The sequence below is a fragment of the Arabidopsis lyrata genome (assembly GCF_000004255.2).
Source record: "Arabidopsis lyrata subsp. lyrata unplaced genomic scaffold ARALYscaffold_6, whole genome shotgun sequence".
Lineage (NCBI taxonomy): Eukaryota > Viridiplantae > Streptophyta > Magnoliopsida > Brassicales > Brassicaceae > Arabidopsis > Arabidopsis lyrata.
In genome coordinates, this window is record NW_003302550.1 from 25,045,664 (window position 1) to 25,061,619 (window position 15,956).

At 41.4% G+C, this 15,956-nt stretch overlaps 5 protein-coding genes and 1 non-coding gene across 9 annotated transcripts; 2 read left to right on the plus strand and 4 right to left on the minus strand.

Annotated features, from left to right (window-relative positions):
* The first annotated feature begins 105 nt into the window (after positions 1 to 105).
* LOC9309040 (UDP-glucuronate 4-epimerase 3) lies at positions 106 to 1,952 on the plus strand. Its single transcript, XM_002872925.2, has one exon. It carries the CDS (start codon positions 435 to 437, stop codon positions 1,722 to 1,724), a length of 1,290 nt encoding a protein of 429 aa, XP_002872971.1. The 5' UTR covers positions 106 to 434; the 3' UTR covers positions 1,725 to 1,952.
* Positions 1,953 to 2,031: 79 nt separating this feature from the next.
* LOC9309041 (40S ribosomal protein S13-2) lies at positions 2,032 to 3,361 on the minus strand. The gene is made up of 5 exons (XM_021020516.1): positions 3,100 to 3,361; positions 2,954 to 3,026; positions 2,739 to 2,877; positions 2,469 to 2,655; positions 2,032 to 2,254 (listed from the first exon to the last, which is right to left on the minus strand). Exons 1-5 carry the CDS (start codon positions 3,120 to 3,122, stop codon positions 2,221 to 2,223), a joined length of 456 nt encoding a protein of 151 aa, XP_020876175.1. The 5' UTR covers positions 3,123 to 3,361; the 3' UTR covers positions 2,032 to 2,220.
* Positions 3,362 to 3,426: 65 nt separating this feature from the next.
* LOC9311113 (transducin beta-like protein 2) lies at positions 3,427 to 6,164 on the minus strand. The gene is made up of 10 exons (XM_002875000.2): positions 5,837 to 6,164; positions 5,650 to 5,755; positions 5,483 to 5,543; positions 5,095 to 5,375; positions 4,722 to 4,861; positions 4,571 to 4,645; positions 4,370 to 4,460; positions 4,003 to 4,206; positions 3,843 to 3,887; positions 3,427 to 3,763 (listed from the first exon to the last, which is right to left on the minus strand). Exons 1-10 carry the CDS (start codon positions 6,038 to 6,040, stop codon positions 3,678 to 3,680), a joined length of 1,293 nt encoding a protein of 430 aa, XP_002875046.1. The 5' UTR covers positions 6,041 to 6,164; the 3' UTR covers positions 3,427 to 3,677.
* A 145-nt stretch (positions 6,165 to 6,309) lies between these two features.
* On the minus strand, positions 6,310 to 6,382 carry TRNAK-CUU. The gene has a single exon. It is a non-coding gene; the product is annotated as a tRNA-Lys (tRNA).
* A 38-nt stretch (positions 6,383 to 6,420) lies between these two features.
* Positions 6,421 to 7,418, minus strand: LOC9309042 (pectinesterase inhibitor 9). Its single transcript, XM_021023052.1, has one exon. It carries the CDS (start codon positions 7,216 to 7,218, stop codon positions 6,589 to 6,591), a length of 630 nt encoding a protein of 209 aa, XP_020878711.1. The 5' UTR covers positions 7,219 to 7,418; the 3' UTR covers positions 6,421 to 6,588.
* Positions 7,419 to 8,026: 608 nt separating this feature from the next.
* Positions 8,027 to 15,897, plus strand: LOC9309043. 4 transcript variants are annotated; one of them, XM_021021574.1, is made up of 18 exons: positions 8,027 to 8,966; positions 9,362 to 9,874; positions 9,953 to 10,063; positions 10,137 to 11,897; positions 11,973 to 12,086; positions 12,235 to 12,417; positions 12,494 to 12,556; positions 13,018 to 13,089; positions 13,181 to 13,438; positions 13,569 to 13,688; positions 13,905 to 13,964; positions 14,068 to 14,108; positions 14,206 to 14,283; positions 14,372 to 14,456; positions 14,553 to 14,761; positions 14,837 to 14,944; positions 15,034 to 15,232; positions 15,310 to 15,897. In XM_021021574.1, the coding sequence occupies exons 1-15, from the start codon at positions 8,109 to 8,111 to the stop codon at positions 14,679 to 14,681; spliced, it is 4,446 nt and encodes a 1,481-aa protein (XP_020877233.1). In that variant the 5' UTR covers positions 8,027 to 8,108; the 3' UTR covers positions 14,682 to 14,761; positions 14,837 to 14,944; positions 15,034 to 15,232; positions 15,310 to 15,897. The 4 variants fall into 4 exon arrangements, with proteins under 4 accessions (XP_020877233.1, XP_002872974.2, XP_020877234.1 ...); XM_002872928.2 differs by having other exon boundaries at positions 14,553 to 14,704; XM_021021575.1 differs by having other exon boundaries at positions 13,018 to 13,050; positions 14,553 to 14,704.
* Positions 15,898 to 15,956: the final 59 nt, after the last annotated feature.

Sequence of the window (15,956 nt, forward strand, 5' to 3'; positions counted from 1 at the left end):
GAATGATCAAAGCTTCATTGATTACAAAACCAAAAGTTAATCTACCTAAATTAAGAAGATAATAACTAATTAATCAAGTGTGAAACTAAACCTCTGGAAGACTAGAGTGATAAACTAGAGGAGTAGCTGCTTTGACTCTCCCTTAAATCCTCATAATCTCTTCCTCTTTGACCATCTTCTTCTCTGTGTGTAAATCTCATAGTTTTTGTACATTTTCGAGAGAGAAAATAGAAAAAGAAATAAATTTAAGGAAAAAGCCCCAAAAATAGAGAGAGACTCAGAAACAAAATCTTGAAATTCATGATCTTCCCTTTCAATTCGGAGAGCCTATAAACTCTCTCACCAAACAAACCAATCCAAGAAAAGAAAGAAACCTCAAAGAAGAAGAAGAAGAAGAAGAAGAAGATTCTCTGGGGAGGTAAATATTCTTCCCAATGAAGCAAATGTCGCATCTTGATGATATTCCTTCCACGCCTGGCAAGTTCAAGCCCTACTTCCACCGTACCCGGTGGCAATCCTCCGTCGCCAAGCTCGCCTTTTGGTCTCTCGTCTTCGTTGGTTTGATCTTCATCTTCTTCTACCGATCTCCTGTTTCCTCCAATCCCGATCCTTCTCGCCGTTCTCTTCGTACCTACTCTTGGGGAGGACCCGCTTGGGAGAAACGGGTCAGATCCTCCGCCCGTGTCCGTACCCGCCGCGGTTTCTCTGTTCTCGTCACCGGAGCCGCCGGTTTCGTCGGTACCCATGTCTCCGCCGCTCTTAAACGGCGTGGAGATGGCGTTCTGGGACTGGACAACTTCAACGATTACTACGATCCATCGCTAAAGAGAGCAAGGCAAGCCCTTTTGGAGAGAAGCGGAGTCTTTGTGGTTGAAGGAGACATCAATGACGCTGCTCTCTTGAAGAAGCTCTTTGAAGTTGTCCCCTTTACCCACGTTATGCATCTGGCTGCTCAAGCTGGTGTCAGGTACGCCATGGAAAATCCAAGCTCCTATGTTCACAGTAACATCGCTGGCTTCGTCAATCTCCTTGAGGTTTGCAAATCTGCTAATCCCCAACCCGCCATTGTCTGGGCTTCCTCTAGCTCTGTCTATGGATTGAACACTAGAGTCCCCTTCTCCGAGAAAGACAGAACCGACCAACCCGCTAGTCTCTATGCTGCTACTAAGAAAGCTGGTGAAGAGATTGCTCACACTTACAATCACATCTATGGCCTTTCTCTTACTGGCTTGAGGTTTTTCACCGTCTATGGTCCTTGGGGAAGGCCTGACATGGCCTATTTCTTCTTCACCAGAGACATTCTCAAAGGGAAAGCCATTTCAATCTTTGAGGGGGTCAACCATGGAACCGTGGCTAGGGACTTCACTTACATTGATGACATTGTCAAGGGCTGCTTGGGGGCTTTGGACACCGCTGAGAAGAGCACAGGTAGTGGTGGTAAGAAGCGCGGTGCGGCTCAGTTACGGGTTTTCAATCTCGGCAACACTTCGCCCGTTCCAGTGACTGATCTTGTCACCATTCTCGAGAGACTTCTGAAAGTGAAGGCCAAGAGGAACATTATGAAGTTGCCGAGGAACGGGGATGTGCAGTTCACTCATGCTAATATCAGTTCCGCGCAGAGAGAGCTCGGGTACAAACCCACCACCAATCTTCAGACGGGTCTCAAGAAGTTTGCGAGATGGTATTTGGGTTACTACAATGGCGGAAAGAAAGCTGCAAGTTGATGATTGACCATCTGCCTTGAGTTTGTAGCCTCTTTTTTGATTCTGAGATTCTTGTGATTGTTTCACTCTTTAACACTTGCTCTTTTTGTTGGTTCTTTGGCCGGCTCATACCCTGTCTTTTCCGTATATGTTTTTACTCAAACCATTTATATGAACCATTAATTCGGGATTACATTCTTTGTCACTCTCATCACTATTTTGTTCCTAATCTCTTGTTTCTCAGTTCAATCCGCTGTAATGGTATACTAATGCTTAAAAGGGTTGTTGATGGTTCCATTGGTGATTTCATGATCATGTGTATAAGAAAGGAGTTTAAAGATTAAATTCATGATCATACGATTCTCTTAAAGAAGGGAGTTTAAAGATTCCAAAGAAAAAGGCAAACACATCAAATCCTGGTGAAATATGAAGACTCAAGTTCAGATTTTATCAAAACAAAAAGGAAGCAACAGACTAGTAGAATCTTCCTCCTCCCAAAAGGTGAACCAACTCCAGCTTAAGCCACAAGGGTGCTCGCGGTAGTGGATTCGCTGCAGATGGAGAGTGTTAAGTCAGTGCAATGCATAGAGAACAGGTGGGTTCATTCATGCAAAAGGGTGGCCAAGAATGATAGTTCATAAGCCATTCTAAACAAAACTACCTATATAGACAAAACTACCTATATAGAGACCAAACCACTTTGACAAGTGACTTCCGATACTGAAAGCAAGATGTCCTCAAGAGATTATGAATAAGGTAACTCACTACTTCCAGACGGGAGGGAGCTTCTTGGTCTTCTTGTAATAGCGAGCAAGGCGGTGAATCCTGCTCTCAACCAAGATGAGCCTGAACTTGGAATCCTTGTCCTTCCTGTTCCTCTCGAGATGTTTACGGATGGCAACAGCCTTCTTAATAAGATGGTACAGATCCTCAGGGATCTCAGGAGCAAGGCCTTGCAAGTAAAATTATCACATTTTAGCATCATAAGCTAAAATGACAAAAGCAGAGAGTAAGATTGGGAAATTGAAAACACACCATGGGCTTTGAGTATCCTCAGGATCTTGCTTCCTGTAACACTCTTGACCTGAGGGATACCGTGAGAGTCACGGAGAATCACACCAATCTGTGAAGGGGTCAACCCCTTTTTGGCAAATTTGCAGATTGATTCATCAACCTGTCAAATGTAATAATTTAAGGCGTCATGATTCATTCAACCAAACAGAGTAAAAGCAGAGATGATATCAACTTACATCCTGAGAGGTAGTCTTGAGCCAGCTCGGAGGCGGTCTCTTGTAAGGCAACGCAGAAGCTGAAATACCCTTTCTACAAAAATGATACGGACATGTTAGATTGCACAATTGGCGTAACTATGATGCGAAGAAGAAGAAGAACAAACCCTCTACTGTGCATACGACCCATGGTGGCAGATTCTCACTCTTTCTCCTTTGGATGCTCACTGACTGCTGAAGATGACTAAGAGAAACCCTAATTTCTGGCTGTTAATAAAGAGTGTGCTTTTTAGGTTATATTCGGGATTTACGTGGGCCTTTCATATTTCTGGCCCATTCTTTAATTTGCCCCGAAAAGCCCATCAGACTATCAGATGTCCACGTCCAGAAATATTTTTCACTTGGTTGTATGTACCATCATTTTTATATGGTACATAAATATTTTTATATGTATGTACCATCATTTTCCTAATAAGAAGAAAAAAAAATGCATATAGTAACTATAATCCATTCATATATCTTATACTGTTGTTGTGTGCTTTTTAAATTTGGAAAACGAAGAAGAGTGAGTATTGTACAACCTTTATAAGCAAAATCCAAAAATTCAAAAGTTATAAGACACTTAAACCACCCCTCATTTGATCCCAGCTCGGGACTCGAAACAAAACCTATTAGAGTTTTTTTCCTAGAAAGTTGTGCCGTTTAAATATTCCTCATGTGATCAAGGGACTCCGTGTATGCGAGTCTACAAAGATTGTGACTTTGGAGCTTCCCAGAGCTTCACTTTCTTGTCATCGCCTGATGTCGCTAAAACCATGGCATGTCTCTCCCCTGAGAACCAACAACACCACAAGAGATTCAGATCACAAACAACTGTGTCCATACAAGAAAGAAACAGACAGACACATACCAACTGTGATAGCCTTGGGTGCCCAAGAAATGCATGTGATATCCCCTACACATACAACCAACATTGTTACATTTCCTATCACTTGCTTTGAATAGTTTTGAGGTATGTGGTATGGTTTTGAATAGCCTGCAAACAGAATTTTTGAGAGATTATCTATCACCTTCGTGGGCTTTCTCAGCTGTGTCCAAGACATTTCCAGTTTCAGCACATAACCACTGCAATGTGGAACCATGGCTTGCTGCCAATATCTTTCCCTCTGGGCATAAGCTGAGACGATCATAGTGCAACATATTGCCTCCTGAGTCGCAAAGTGGAATCGGGAACACTTTCAAAGTCTTTGGATCCTCATCAAGATGATAGCGGACTGCAACCAAATTACACAACGCCTTTCAGGTTATTTGTTTGATAAATCAAAATCCTTCCATCTATCATAAATTCCAGAACAGATCCCCTTGTGTTACCAGGGATCTGTTTTGCATTTGGTAACAATCAGAATGATGCAGACATTTAATAACAATTCTACTAACCATTGATGTTCCAGACTCTTATTGAACCATCTTTTGAAGCGGTGATGATTTTCTCTGAGTTTGGAGAAAAGCATAACCAAGTCACTGCACTCTGGATACCATAGCATTGGTTTTAACATGAAACGATTGCATAAAGTGAGAAAAAGTCTATATCGTGGAGATGGATTGAAGCATTATCATGCTTTAGGTAGTGAATGATACCTTGTGGCCTTTAAGTTGCATTACTCTTGAAACCTCCTTCACAGAACCATCTTTCTGATACACAATTTCCCACACCTACAAAACACTTACTAAGACATGAGATACAGTCACACATACACTCGTGATGGTTTGACTTTAAACAAAAACTCACCTTCACATCTGCAGTAAATGCTGCAGCTGCCAAGAAACGGCCATTAGGGGATACAGCTGCCATGTGGTTCTTCAACTGGTTTGTATCAACATGTCCCAAATTCCTCCCAGTTTTCCCATGCCAAAGTATGATATCAGTCCCTGGCGAATAACAAGGAATACAGGAATTTATATTAAGCATTTGATTGGTGATAGTGGTCCACACAATTATAATCACCCTTCAGCAATTTATAATCACAAATTTTAATTTAGTATCGGCTACGAGTGTGATGCGAAGTAGAATAGTATCTCTGGCATTCCAGTCAAAGACAGTTTGGCAACATGCTGCTAAAATTAGAAAAATCAATTGTATGATAGCCATGGAAAAATCATACCTTCAGAACAAGAGGCAATGACAGCACTTCCATCAGCAGTACCGTAAGTTGCAGTAGCTCCAGAGATGGTAAGGACTGCTCTCTTCTCATGAATATGATGGTGGTCCCATTTGATACTAGGAAGAGGAAGCTTCCCTTGCGGATCCTTTTGCTTTTCTTCACCGTACATGTACAAAGATGAACCAGACATATGATGACAAGCCACAACAATAGATGAGGCATCGTCAGCAAATGTCACAGCGGTTGGATGCCCTCCAGCAGGAAGATTTATCCTTAAGAATCTGGAGATTAGAAAGCAAAGAAGGAGTTAGATCATGAGAATGGGCTTGGAAAGTAAACTCCCACCGGCTAACATCGTCTATTGAAAATTTTATATAGGAAGGAATACTTGAAGCTTTTGCTTGAGGCATCATCTAGCTTGAACACCCTGATCACTCCATCAGCGCAAGCTATCCCCAGAAACAGGAACAAATGTGATCAGAATTGTAAAATAGCAAAAATTGGCCAACAAAATGTTTTAACTAGGATCTTTCTTCTTCACGGGGATTAGCTAACCTGTGGCCAAGCTCCTTCCATCGGATGAGAAACAGAGTCCAGTAACAGCATCACCGTGGCCTTTCAACGTGTTTAAGTCTAACGGATGGTGCCGTTTGTTCTGGTTCTGCATTCCACAAGCAATATTAATCGAAGAAGAGAAGGTTTAAAGTCAGCTCATCCAAATCCCTAAACTCCGAACACCTACCTTGTCGGACGCTTGAGATTTGGGATGATTCTTCTTGGGAGCAGGATGATTCGATTTGGGATTCCGGATCGGATCCTGAGGCTCCGCTTTGGCCATTGATTGCACCTCCGATGTCCGCTTCCGGAAGTAGTTACCGAAGAAGAGCACGGCGATCAACGCACCGAAGATAACAGATGCAATGGCCACTACAATGACCGATTCCATTTTTCGAATTTGACAACTAAAATCAAATCGCTAAAGAGGATCGACGACTGATCAACGATCAAAAATGGTGCAGCGAGCCGTTAATGGCGGTGTTTCTAGAGCTTCGCTTATGGAGACTGATCTCCGCATACAAGTAACCGGGTCGGGTTTGGAAGTACTAAGTTTATTAAAATATATGGGCCTTAACCTGACTGACCCATTAATTTCAAAGCCCATTTAAAATGCAGCTCTTTACGAAAATAGGAGAAAAAAATAAATAAATAAATAATCGCCCACCGTGGGGCTCGAACCCACGACCACAAGGTTAAGAGCCTTGCGCTCTACCAACTGAGCTAGACGGGCTATATTTTACTAGGTCGATAATAATATTGATATCATCATAGTATACCGCAAAGCTGTTTTGTTGTTTGTTATTGAATTATAACAATTTACTGTCATATATGAACTTTTGGATTTACACAACTGGTTAACAATTACACACATATATAAAGAAGTAACAAAAGAGGAAAATTTAAGACAAGATGATCAAAACACACACAAGGCTCAACTCAAGGACGTCTGGCTCGGTACCTAGCAGCAGCGTAGTACTCGATGAAGGCAAGGGCATTACTAGTTGTTTCCTCCACATTCTTCACTTTCCCTTTAATCGTAGCCTTAAGTTTGCTCATCCTCCGTCCCGGGAACTGACTCACGCAAGTCTCGGCGTCTGTGAGAGCTGTGCTTGTCCACGTCTGCAGGTTGTTTATATGCCAGTGTAGATCCCCTTGGCTCTTTCCCTGCCTCCTGCTGACTCTGTCTAGCTCCGCTATGGCTAGGCTCAGCTGGTTCACGCTGTCTCTTATTTGGTTCAAGCAGTCGTGAACCAACGCGTAGTATTGGGGCCTCAGCGTCGTCTCGAGGTTCTTTACCTCTTTTAACAAGAACGCCTTTGTGTACTTGGCTCTGTATAGGCTGGCTTTGAGCGCGAATCGGGCCAGATCCCGTGGATTTTGCACCGCCCGTGAACGGACGTAACGAGACATCGACCGGACGCACAGTTTCGGGTATAAGGTTGTCCGGCACCATGAGTGCACGTAAGCCTTCGTGTCGTAGTCTTTTGATGACGTGGCTGTTGCCGAGAAGATGATGAGAGGGAGCAGGGAGAGTAATACGAGGGTCAATTTGTTGTTAGCCGCCATGGAAAATTAGGGAATTAACTGAGAGAGGATATGTAGCTTAATTATATCGGTCGATGGTATAATACTTACATGTCTTTGTGTGTGTCCCTTATATATATGCATCGTTTTGCATGGCACGTGAATAGATCTATGAATGAGCTGGATTTAAGATCACTAGCTTGACTTGGATTTGTTTTTGTTTGTTAATTCAATCGATGAGCTAGAGGTGAAGGAAGGTTATAAGAAGGCCGGTAAGCAAGTACTACATATTGTAATTAAATTAATTATAAGTGTATTCGTATAAGATCAATTTTGAACGTGATTAAATATATTTGTTCTAGCTAGGCAGTTGACCAGATTGATAAAAGTATCCAACGTCTCATATCAAAACCATTTAATTATTTTGTATGTAGAACAGGCAGGATCTACGTCATGAAACATAATCTATATAATGTTAATATTATATGGTTATACTCACACACGTAATGGAGAGGGTTTAACTGTTGACCCAAAGGGTGCGGCGGAGAAGAAGAAAAGGAAGAAGCTCGTGGCCAACAAGATCCTTTTTTATAGCACCTTCCCTTTAAGCAAATCTGCACACACTTTTATTCTCTCCGACCACACGTTTAAACTCGATGCGTGTCTTCTCGATTCTCCACTACTGCAATTTTATAATCATACCGGTAGCTGTTGCCAATGGGCTTGTTCCGGTTCTAATTGTCTAAGAAGAACATCGAGGATTTACAATGGGCTCAAGCCCAGGCCCGTTTTAAATAGACTCGTATTGAATGGTTAGCAAGTAAGACCGGTTCCAGTTACCGGTTGGGGATTATTGATTTGGTTTAAGTTATTATTAGCCGTTCGTCGTTCGTCTTCTTCCTTTGGAGACTTGAAAAAAAAAAAAAGAAACCATGGAAAATCGGCATCTCCCATCCAAATTCTCCTTCTCTGGCTCATCCATGGCTCAGAATCAACTTATCGATTCCCTCACATCTCACATATCTCTGTACCACTCCCATTCTTCTTCCTCTTCCATGGCTAATAGTATCCCCAATCCTAGGTCGGCGATCCTCCGATGGTTCTCTTCTCTCAGCGTACACCAGCGCCTCTCCCACCTCACCTTCGTTGATCCCAAGTTCGTCCAAATCCTCCTTCAGATGCTTGGTTATATCCGCACCAAAGGCCCTGGCTCTTTCATCATCCTCCCAGACCTCCCTTCCTCCGATCTCCCCAGTCTCTGCTTTAAAAAATCTCGTGGCTTAATCTCCAGGGTTGCCGAGTCTAACGAGCCAGAGCGTTTCGTTTTCGACTCCACTCGGCTCTTTGGTTCTAGAGAAGGGGAAAATGCTCAAGATTGCTCTTGCTCCGTCAATTCCCTCGATTCCGTCGTCATGGCCGATGATCTTCTTACGAATGTGGATCGTTTCGTGGAGACTATGGATGCTTTATCGAATGGAGCATTTTTGAGAGGAGAAGAGAGTGATTTGGGTTCCAATTGGGTAGAATTGGAGTGGCTCAAAGCCAAAGGCTATTATAGCATGGAAGCCTTCATAGCTAATAGGTTAGAGGTTAGCTTGAGATTAGCTTGGCTGAACACCAATAGTGGCAAGAAAAGAGGAATCAAATTGAAAGAAAAATTGAATGCTGCTGCTGCGGCTGCCAATTCGTATTGGAGGAAGAAGGCCTGTGTTGATTGGTGGCAGAATTTGGATGCCGCAACACACAGGAAAATCTGGACTTGTTTGTTGGGGAAGTCAGCTAAATCTGTGGTATGTGTTTTCCATGTCAAAACTTAAAGGTGCAGATGTAGTAGTATTACATGGAACTTCATATAAATGACTATAGCAAAGGATGTAGGCAAATTATGGCTATATGCTATCAAGGGATAGCATTTCGAGCCAACAAAATGATTCACTAGTATAAAGATCTATCTCTTTTTTCTTGGACTATGGCTTCTTATTTGAAAATCTTGGACGCTTATCTAGATTGTCTATACAAATATTAAAATTCCTTCTAGATTAAGGTTGCTTTTGTTTTACTGTGAACTTGCATTCTGGAAGTCTCTGTCATCCTGTGAGCTCTGCCACTGTTCCGCTACATGTTATCCAAGTGTGTGTATATGCCGTTTGATTTTATCTAAATTTCTGCTGTCACTCAAATCCAGATATATGAGATTCTTAGAGAAGCAAATCAAGCACAGCAGGGAGATATATGGCTCTTCAATTTTGCAAGTGCAAGGAAAAGGCGTACAGAAACTTCTGAAGTTTCATTCTGTGACATGATTTTGGAACCAAACTCTGTATCAAGGAAACCTATTACCGTAGCCAGTAATTTAAGTGGCTTATACGTTCTTCAAGAATTTGCTTCGCTGCTCATCTTATGCCAAAATGGCTTAGTTCCAGTACAAAGCGTATTTTTCAGCTCATTGGGTACTATCACAACCTTAGTTGATTGCATCTTAAGAAAACTGCGGGGTTTTCTTATGGTAATCTCTATTGATTCCGTTAAAGTTGAACTTCTTGATGACAACACTCACAAGTGTTCTCCAAGTTCATCATCCAATCAGAAGCTTGGTTTGACCAGCCGTAAACACAAAGGAAAGACCAGGAACTTGAAAAAGCCTACTCCGGAGGCTACATCTGATAAAAATGTTAGTTTGTCCACAAAAAGCGGAAAGGTACATAGTTTCTATCCGTCCACAGATTATTTAATTTCTGTATGGCAACTTGAATTTGATCTTTGAAGTTATCTCCAGAAAGATCAAGCTAAATTGGAATTTACCAAAAACAGAGAAGCGATAGAATGCAAGAAAGTTCCTGCAGCTTCAACGAAGATCAGTAGTCCTGCGGCCTCTGCAGCAACTATGGTGAATTATTTTCTTTCCTCATATTTTGGATGAATTGAACTCGGGTTGTTTTGAAACTGATAATATTTATCAGGAAGTTGTCCCAGGGTTGGTTGCCAGGAAAGGAAGAACTAAAAAGAAAAGGAAAGAAAAGAATAAGAGTAAGAAGTGTACAAGTTTGGAAAACACCGGGGAAGTGAATAAGTCCGTAGTGAATAGTTCAGCCATCGTAGAAGCTCCCAAATGTGATTCTAGTTGTACTTCTGCCTATCAGCTTCCTCAGGAAAATATCAATGCTCAGATTATTGGAGAGCATGATTCATTTAGCTGTGAAAGGAGTAGATCAGGTACTTGTGCATCTGTGAATGGTGCAGCTAATTGTGAGTATTCTGGAGAGGAAGAATTGCACGACAAAGCTGAAACGCATGTGATTTCCTCCAATTTGAGTTCTGCGGATCCTGCCGGTGGTCCAAGCTGTGAGAATGTGAACTCTCAAAAATCTTGCTGTCCAGGTGATCGTAAAGAAAAGTTGACAATGCCTAATGGACGATCCAGAACTTTGGAGGAAGGGGAATCCCATCGGATTCACCATCAGAGAAGAGAAGCAGGTTACGGTATTGCCTCCAGCAGTTCAGAATTTGTTTCTTATGAGTGGCCTGCTGTAGCTCCTATGTACTTTTCACATGTTAATTCTCACCTTCCAACTGCAACTGATAGACTGCATCTTGATGTTGGTCACAATTTGCATGCATACGTACGCCAACCTTTTGTGTCCACTGTGCAACATGCTAGAAATCCTTCCATTGAAGGTTCCCACAAACAAGTTCTTTCTCGACCCATGCCCATGAGTCTAGATTGGCCTCCCATGGTTCATAGCAATTGCGGCTTGACAACAGCATTCGCTTGCAATTATGATTCTGGAATTCTGGTGGACATTCCTGAACAGAAAAATAAGCCCGAGCTGGGGAATGAATGCGAGAATAACTGGATGTTAGAGGAAGATTTTGAGGTGCACACTGTTTCTGGAGTAGACTATAATCAATATTTCGGTGGTGGAGTGATGTATTGGAATCCTTCCGATCATCTCGGGACTGGCTTTTCTCGCCCTCCGTCCCTTAGTTCTGATGATAGCTCTTGGGCTTGGCATGAAGCTGAAATGAAGAGGTCTGTTGATGACATGGTTGCATTTTCGTCTTCTTACAGCGCAAATGGACTAGATTCTCCAACTGCAGCCTCGTTCTGTTCCCCTTTTCACCCCTTAGGCCCGGCAAATCAGCCTCTCGGTTATGTTGTGCCAGGTAATGAAATATCTACCAAAATACTGCAAGCTCCGCCAACAACAAGTGAAGTTGCAGGTGAAGAGGAAGTCTCCGGAACTTTGGCTAGTTTATCAGGGGATGTTGAAGGAAATTCAGGAGACTCACTTCCTTATCCGATTTTGCGCCCTATAATCATCCCAAATATGTCAAAATCTGATTACAAGCGTAGTTATGATACTAAAAGCCCAAATGTTCCACCTACAAGGCGCGAGCATCCTCGTATAAAGCGGCCACCATCACCTGTGGTACTATGTGTTCCACGTGCCCCTCGACTGCCACCTCCTTCTCCTGTGAGCAACTCCAGAGCACGGCGAGGTTTTCCAACTGTGAGGTCTGGAAGTTCAAGCCCAAGACATTGGGGTATGAGAGGCTGGTTTCATGACGGTGTAAACTGGGAAGAACCTTGTGGAGCAGAAGTTGTTTTGCCTTGGAGAAACAAAAGCCTTGCAGTCAGGCCGATCATTCAACCTTTACCGGGGGCCCTCCTGCAAGATCACTTAATTGCAATGTCGCAACTAGGCCGAGACCAAGAGCATGTAAGCAACATCTTTGACGTCTATGTATAGCTAAACTCTGTCTAAGTTGCGTTTGTCTATAATGCTATTTTACAGCCTGATGTGGCCTTCCCTCTGCAACCACCGGAGTTATTGAACTGTCCAATGCAAGAATCTTTATCACTGATCCACGGTCTTCTTAATGACGAGATAGATTCTTTCTGCAAGCAGGTAATCACAATACCTCATTTATTTTTCCATATGCTTTAGTAACTGTCTTTAGTTTGCAGAGATCTATATGAGCGTCTTTGAAGTGTATATTTACTTTTCTTGGGATGGTGTTTCTTCTAATCCTTTGAATTATATACTGCTTGCAAAGGTTGCTGCAGAGAATATGGCCCGCAAACCTTATATCAGTTGGGCAATCAAGCGGGTTACCCGATCTCTCCAAGTTCTGTGGCCCAGGTCCAGAACGAACATATTTGGTTCATCTGCAACTGGTTTGTCTCTCCCTTCTAGTGATGTGGATCTTGTGGTTTGTCTTCCTCCCGTGAGAAATTTGGTAAGCAAATCCAAAATTATTCGTCGTGTGCATTGCTTTTTGAACTGGAAGATCTGATATATAATACGTGCCTCAGGAACCTATTAAAGAGGCAGGAATTTTGGAGGGTCGCAATGGTATAAAGGAGACTTGCCTTCAGGTATGCTTAGTGCGCAAGTCATGTTGCAACTGTTGAATGTCTTTGGGCTTGGCAGATCTTGTTCTTGAAATCTAAATTTCTTTACTTTTGAGATGCGTAGCAGTAAACAATCAAGCTTTTTTTCTTAACTTTTACATTGCTTTACTTTAATGATGAAATACGTGCTTGTATATTATTGTATTAGGCGCTAGTCTAATTATTTTGGTATATGGTTCTATCTTTCTTCATATGCTGGTTGTTGCATATGAGGGAACCAGAATTGCTTTAGTATTGTGGAAGCATTGTCATATACTAGATTTTTGATTCATGCTTGAGCTGGCAGCCTGGCACTCTACTCTACTTCTTTTCTCTTTCTTAGAAACTGTTTTTTTTCTGTTTAGTAAATAAGAGTCCTATATCTGACAGTTCGCTTGCTGCATTTTATAACTGAATCCACTTTTCTACCATGTTTTGCTATTCAGCATGCAGCCAGGTATCTCGCCAATCAAGAGTGGGTAAAAACTGATTCCCTGAAGACAGTTGAAAACACAGCTGTAATGCGTCATTTATTGATGTTTTTCTTTATCCACAATTGCTAGTTACTTATCATGCTTTCGTTAATATGATCCGTTTATGCTTGTGCAGATACCAATTATCATGCTTGTTGTGGAAGTCCCTTGTGATCTAGTATGCAGTATACAGTCACCAAAAGATGGCCCAGACTGTATCAGTATCACTGTTGACCAGGACAGCAATGGTAACACTGAAATGGTTGGATTTGAAGACTCTGCAGCAGCAAACTCTTTGCCAACAAACACTGGAAACTTGGCAAATGCAAAATCTGTCCGTCTTGACATCAGTTTCAAAACTCCATCCCATACGGGCCTTCAAACCACGCAGCTGGTATTTATTTTTTTCTGTTTTTCCATAGCCAGATTTTTTTTCTTACATTATACTCTCTTCATATGTATGTATCTCTGTAACCTTTTCCTTTCTTTTGGTCGTGTTTTTTTTTAAAAAAATTTTACTGCAGGTCAAAGATCTGACTGATCAATTTCCAGCTGCCACACCACTTGCTCTGGTGTTAAAGCAGTTTTTGGCTGATCGTACTCTGGATCAATCATACTCTGGTGGATTAAGCTCTTATTGCCTGGTGAGGCGTATTCTTTTACTTAAGTAATATGTTCTTTTCTTTTGGATTATAGGTGGCCTGTCTCTGTATATTTAATGCGGATCCTGGTAATTGGTGCTTGTCTAATTTAATTAGAACCACTGCGACGTTCTTGGACAGAAATATTCAGCCACACTTTTAATCTATCCACTAAAACATATGTTCCGATATTTGAAAATCTTACTATAATTATTGCAGGTCTTACTGATTACTCGTTTTCTTCAGCATGAGCATCATTTGGGGCTCTCTATCAACCAAGTACGTAGTTTTATTGTTTGCCTATTCTGTGTCACAGGAGCTATCTTGTTTAGGTTTCCTTGTTATATTAATGCAATTACTAATTGAGAAAAGTATTTTGCAGAACCTTGGGGGGCTTCTAATGGATTTTCTTTACTTTTTTGGGTCAGTTAAAATGGTTACTGCTAATTATAGTGACTGATATCTCTCGCAAGAGGGTCATATGACGATAATTGGTAATTTGGGCTTGTTTGTTTTGCAGTAATGTGTTTGATCCTCGCCAGATGCGTGTTTCAGTGCAAGGAAGTGGTATCTATAGGAATCGGGAGAGGGGTTATAGGTAAATATCGCAGCTCTGTCAAACTGCAAGTGAAATACTAACTTTTATACCTTATATTATCCTCACGTTTTTGGTTATCTGCTTATAGTATTGATCCGATACACATTGATGATCCTCTTTTCCCAACAAATAATGTGGGTAGAAATTGCTTCCGTATACATCAATGTATTAAGGTGAGTTGGATTTTATATGCATCTATCAATGCTTTTATATTAAAAATACGACGATGAAGAAGTTTTATTGATAGTAAAGATGATATATCCGTGCAGGCATTTTCTGAAGCTTACTCTGTTCTGGAAAATGAGCTTACGTGCATTACTAGTTCCAGTGATTCGTGTGGGAAGCAGCAGCTACACAATTTGCTTCCAAAAATCATCCCAAGTATCATTTCATCTTAGGAACCAACTGAGATGTCTTTTATGTACGTGTTGCTTCACAGAACTATTTTGTCGCATATTTAGTATGAAGAATTGGATAGGTAGATTAATGCAACTCTTCCCTTTAGAAGCTCCATTGTGTCACCACTGACCTCATGATTCTGTACAAAATGAAGGTGGAGTTGTGATAACGCTGGAAGGTACAAGCTGCTGATAATGATGATGTTTGCAACTGCCGTAGGCATCCGCAACTAATACCAGAGTTGCATATAATCCCTCCCATGGTATTTGCAGATACTCCTCTGAAACGCTTGTTTTTGTGTTGAACATTAGTTTGGTTACTTAACTTGCTTGGTTGTTGGTGTGTTTGAAGCACAAGTAGGAAAAATGGTAATATAGGTGACGGTGCTTGAAGAGGAAGAGCAAGTGTGGAGTCTGGGGGACATTAGAGAGGTGTGTTGTTGTTAGTCAGTAACACAATGCCTGGCTGATTTGAAAGAGAATTGCACAAGTAAACTAACGTTGAAGAAGATGCATTGTTTACTCGGCATGGGAAGGCAGAAATATTCGAGGTCTGTACAATTATCTAATTTTTGCAAGTATCAGAAAACTTAACTATTAAAAATTGTTAAATGTATTATTTGATCAGGAATGATGATTTTGGCGTGTTAGTGGGAAGGAGAAGTAGAGGAATGAGAAAGGCAATAGAATGATATCTCTTCTTCATTCACCATTTTCCTTGGCGTCTTTTTTTGGCTTATAATTAAAATCGCACATAATATTATATTCTTCGGAATAGAAGAATGAATCATCCAATCTAGCAGTAAAACAACCCAAAAAGAATAACTAATATTTGACTCAAGCTGATCGAGAAGCTCGGAGTACATATACAAGCTTTAACCCACTTGATGAGAGTTGAAGGAATTTGGTACGCTTGAAGGGCAGAGAGAATAAAATCCCAACGAACTGAATCAAACGCCTTTGAAACAGCAATTTTAAGCGAGGCGAGGAAGAATCTAAATGATACTCTTGCAGCACCTCAGAGGCTACAAGGACATTCTCCAATAATAACCTGTCTTTGATGAAAGCCAACAATGACTAGAGGCAGGATTCGCTTAAGTCTATCTGATATAAACTGTTGCCTGCATGTAGATTGGGTGGACTAAATATACATATGGGATAATCTAATAAGTGTGGGCTGAAAGTAACAGAACATATATATATATATATATTAAAATTGGGCCTCTCTTTGTCTCGGGGTCAGCCCTTTTTGCGTCGGCGATACTCTTGTTGGTG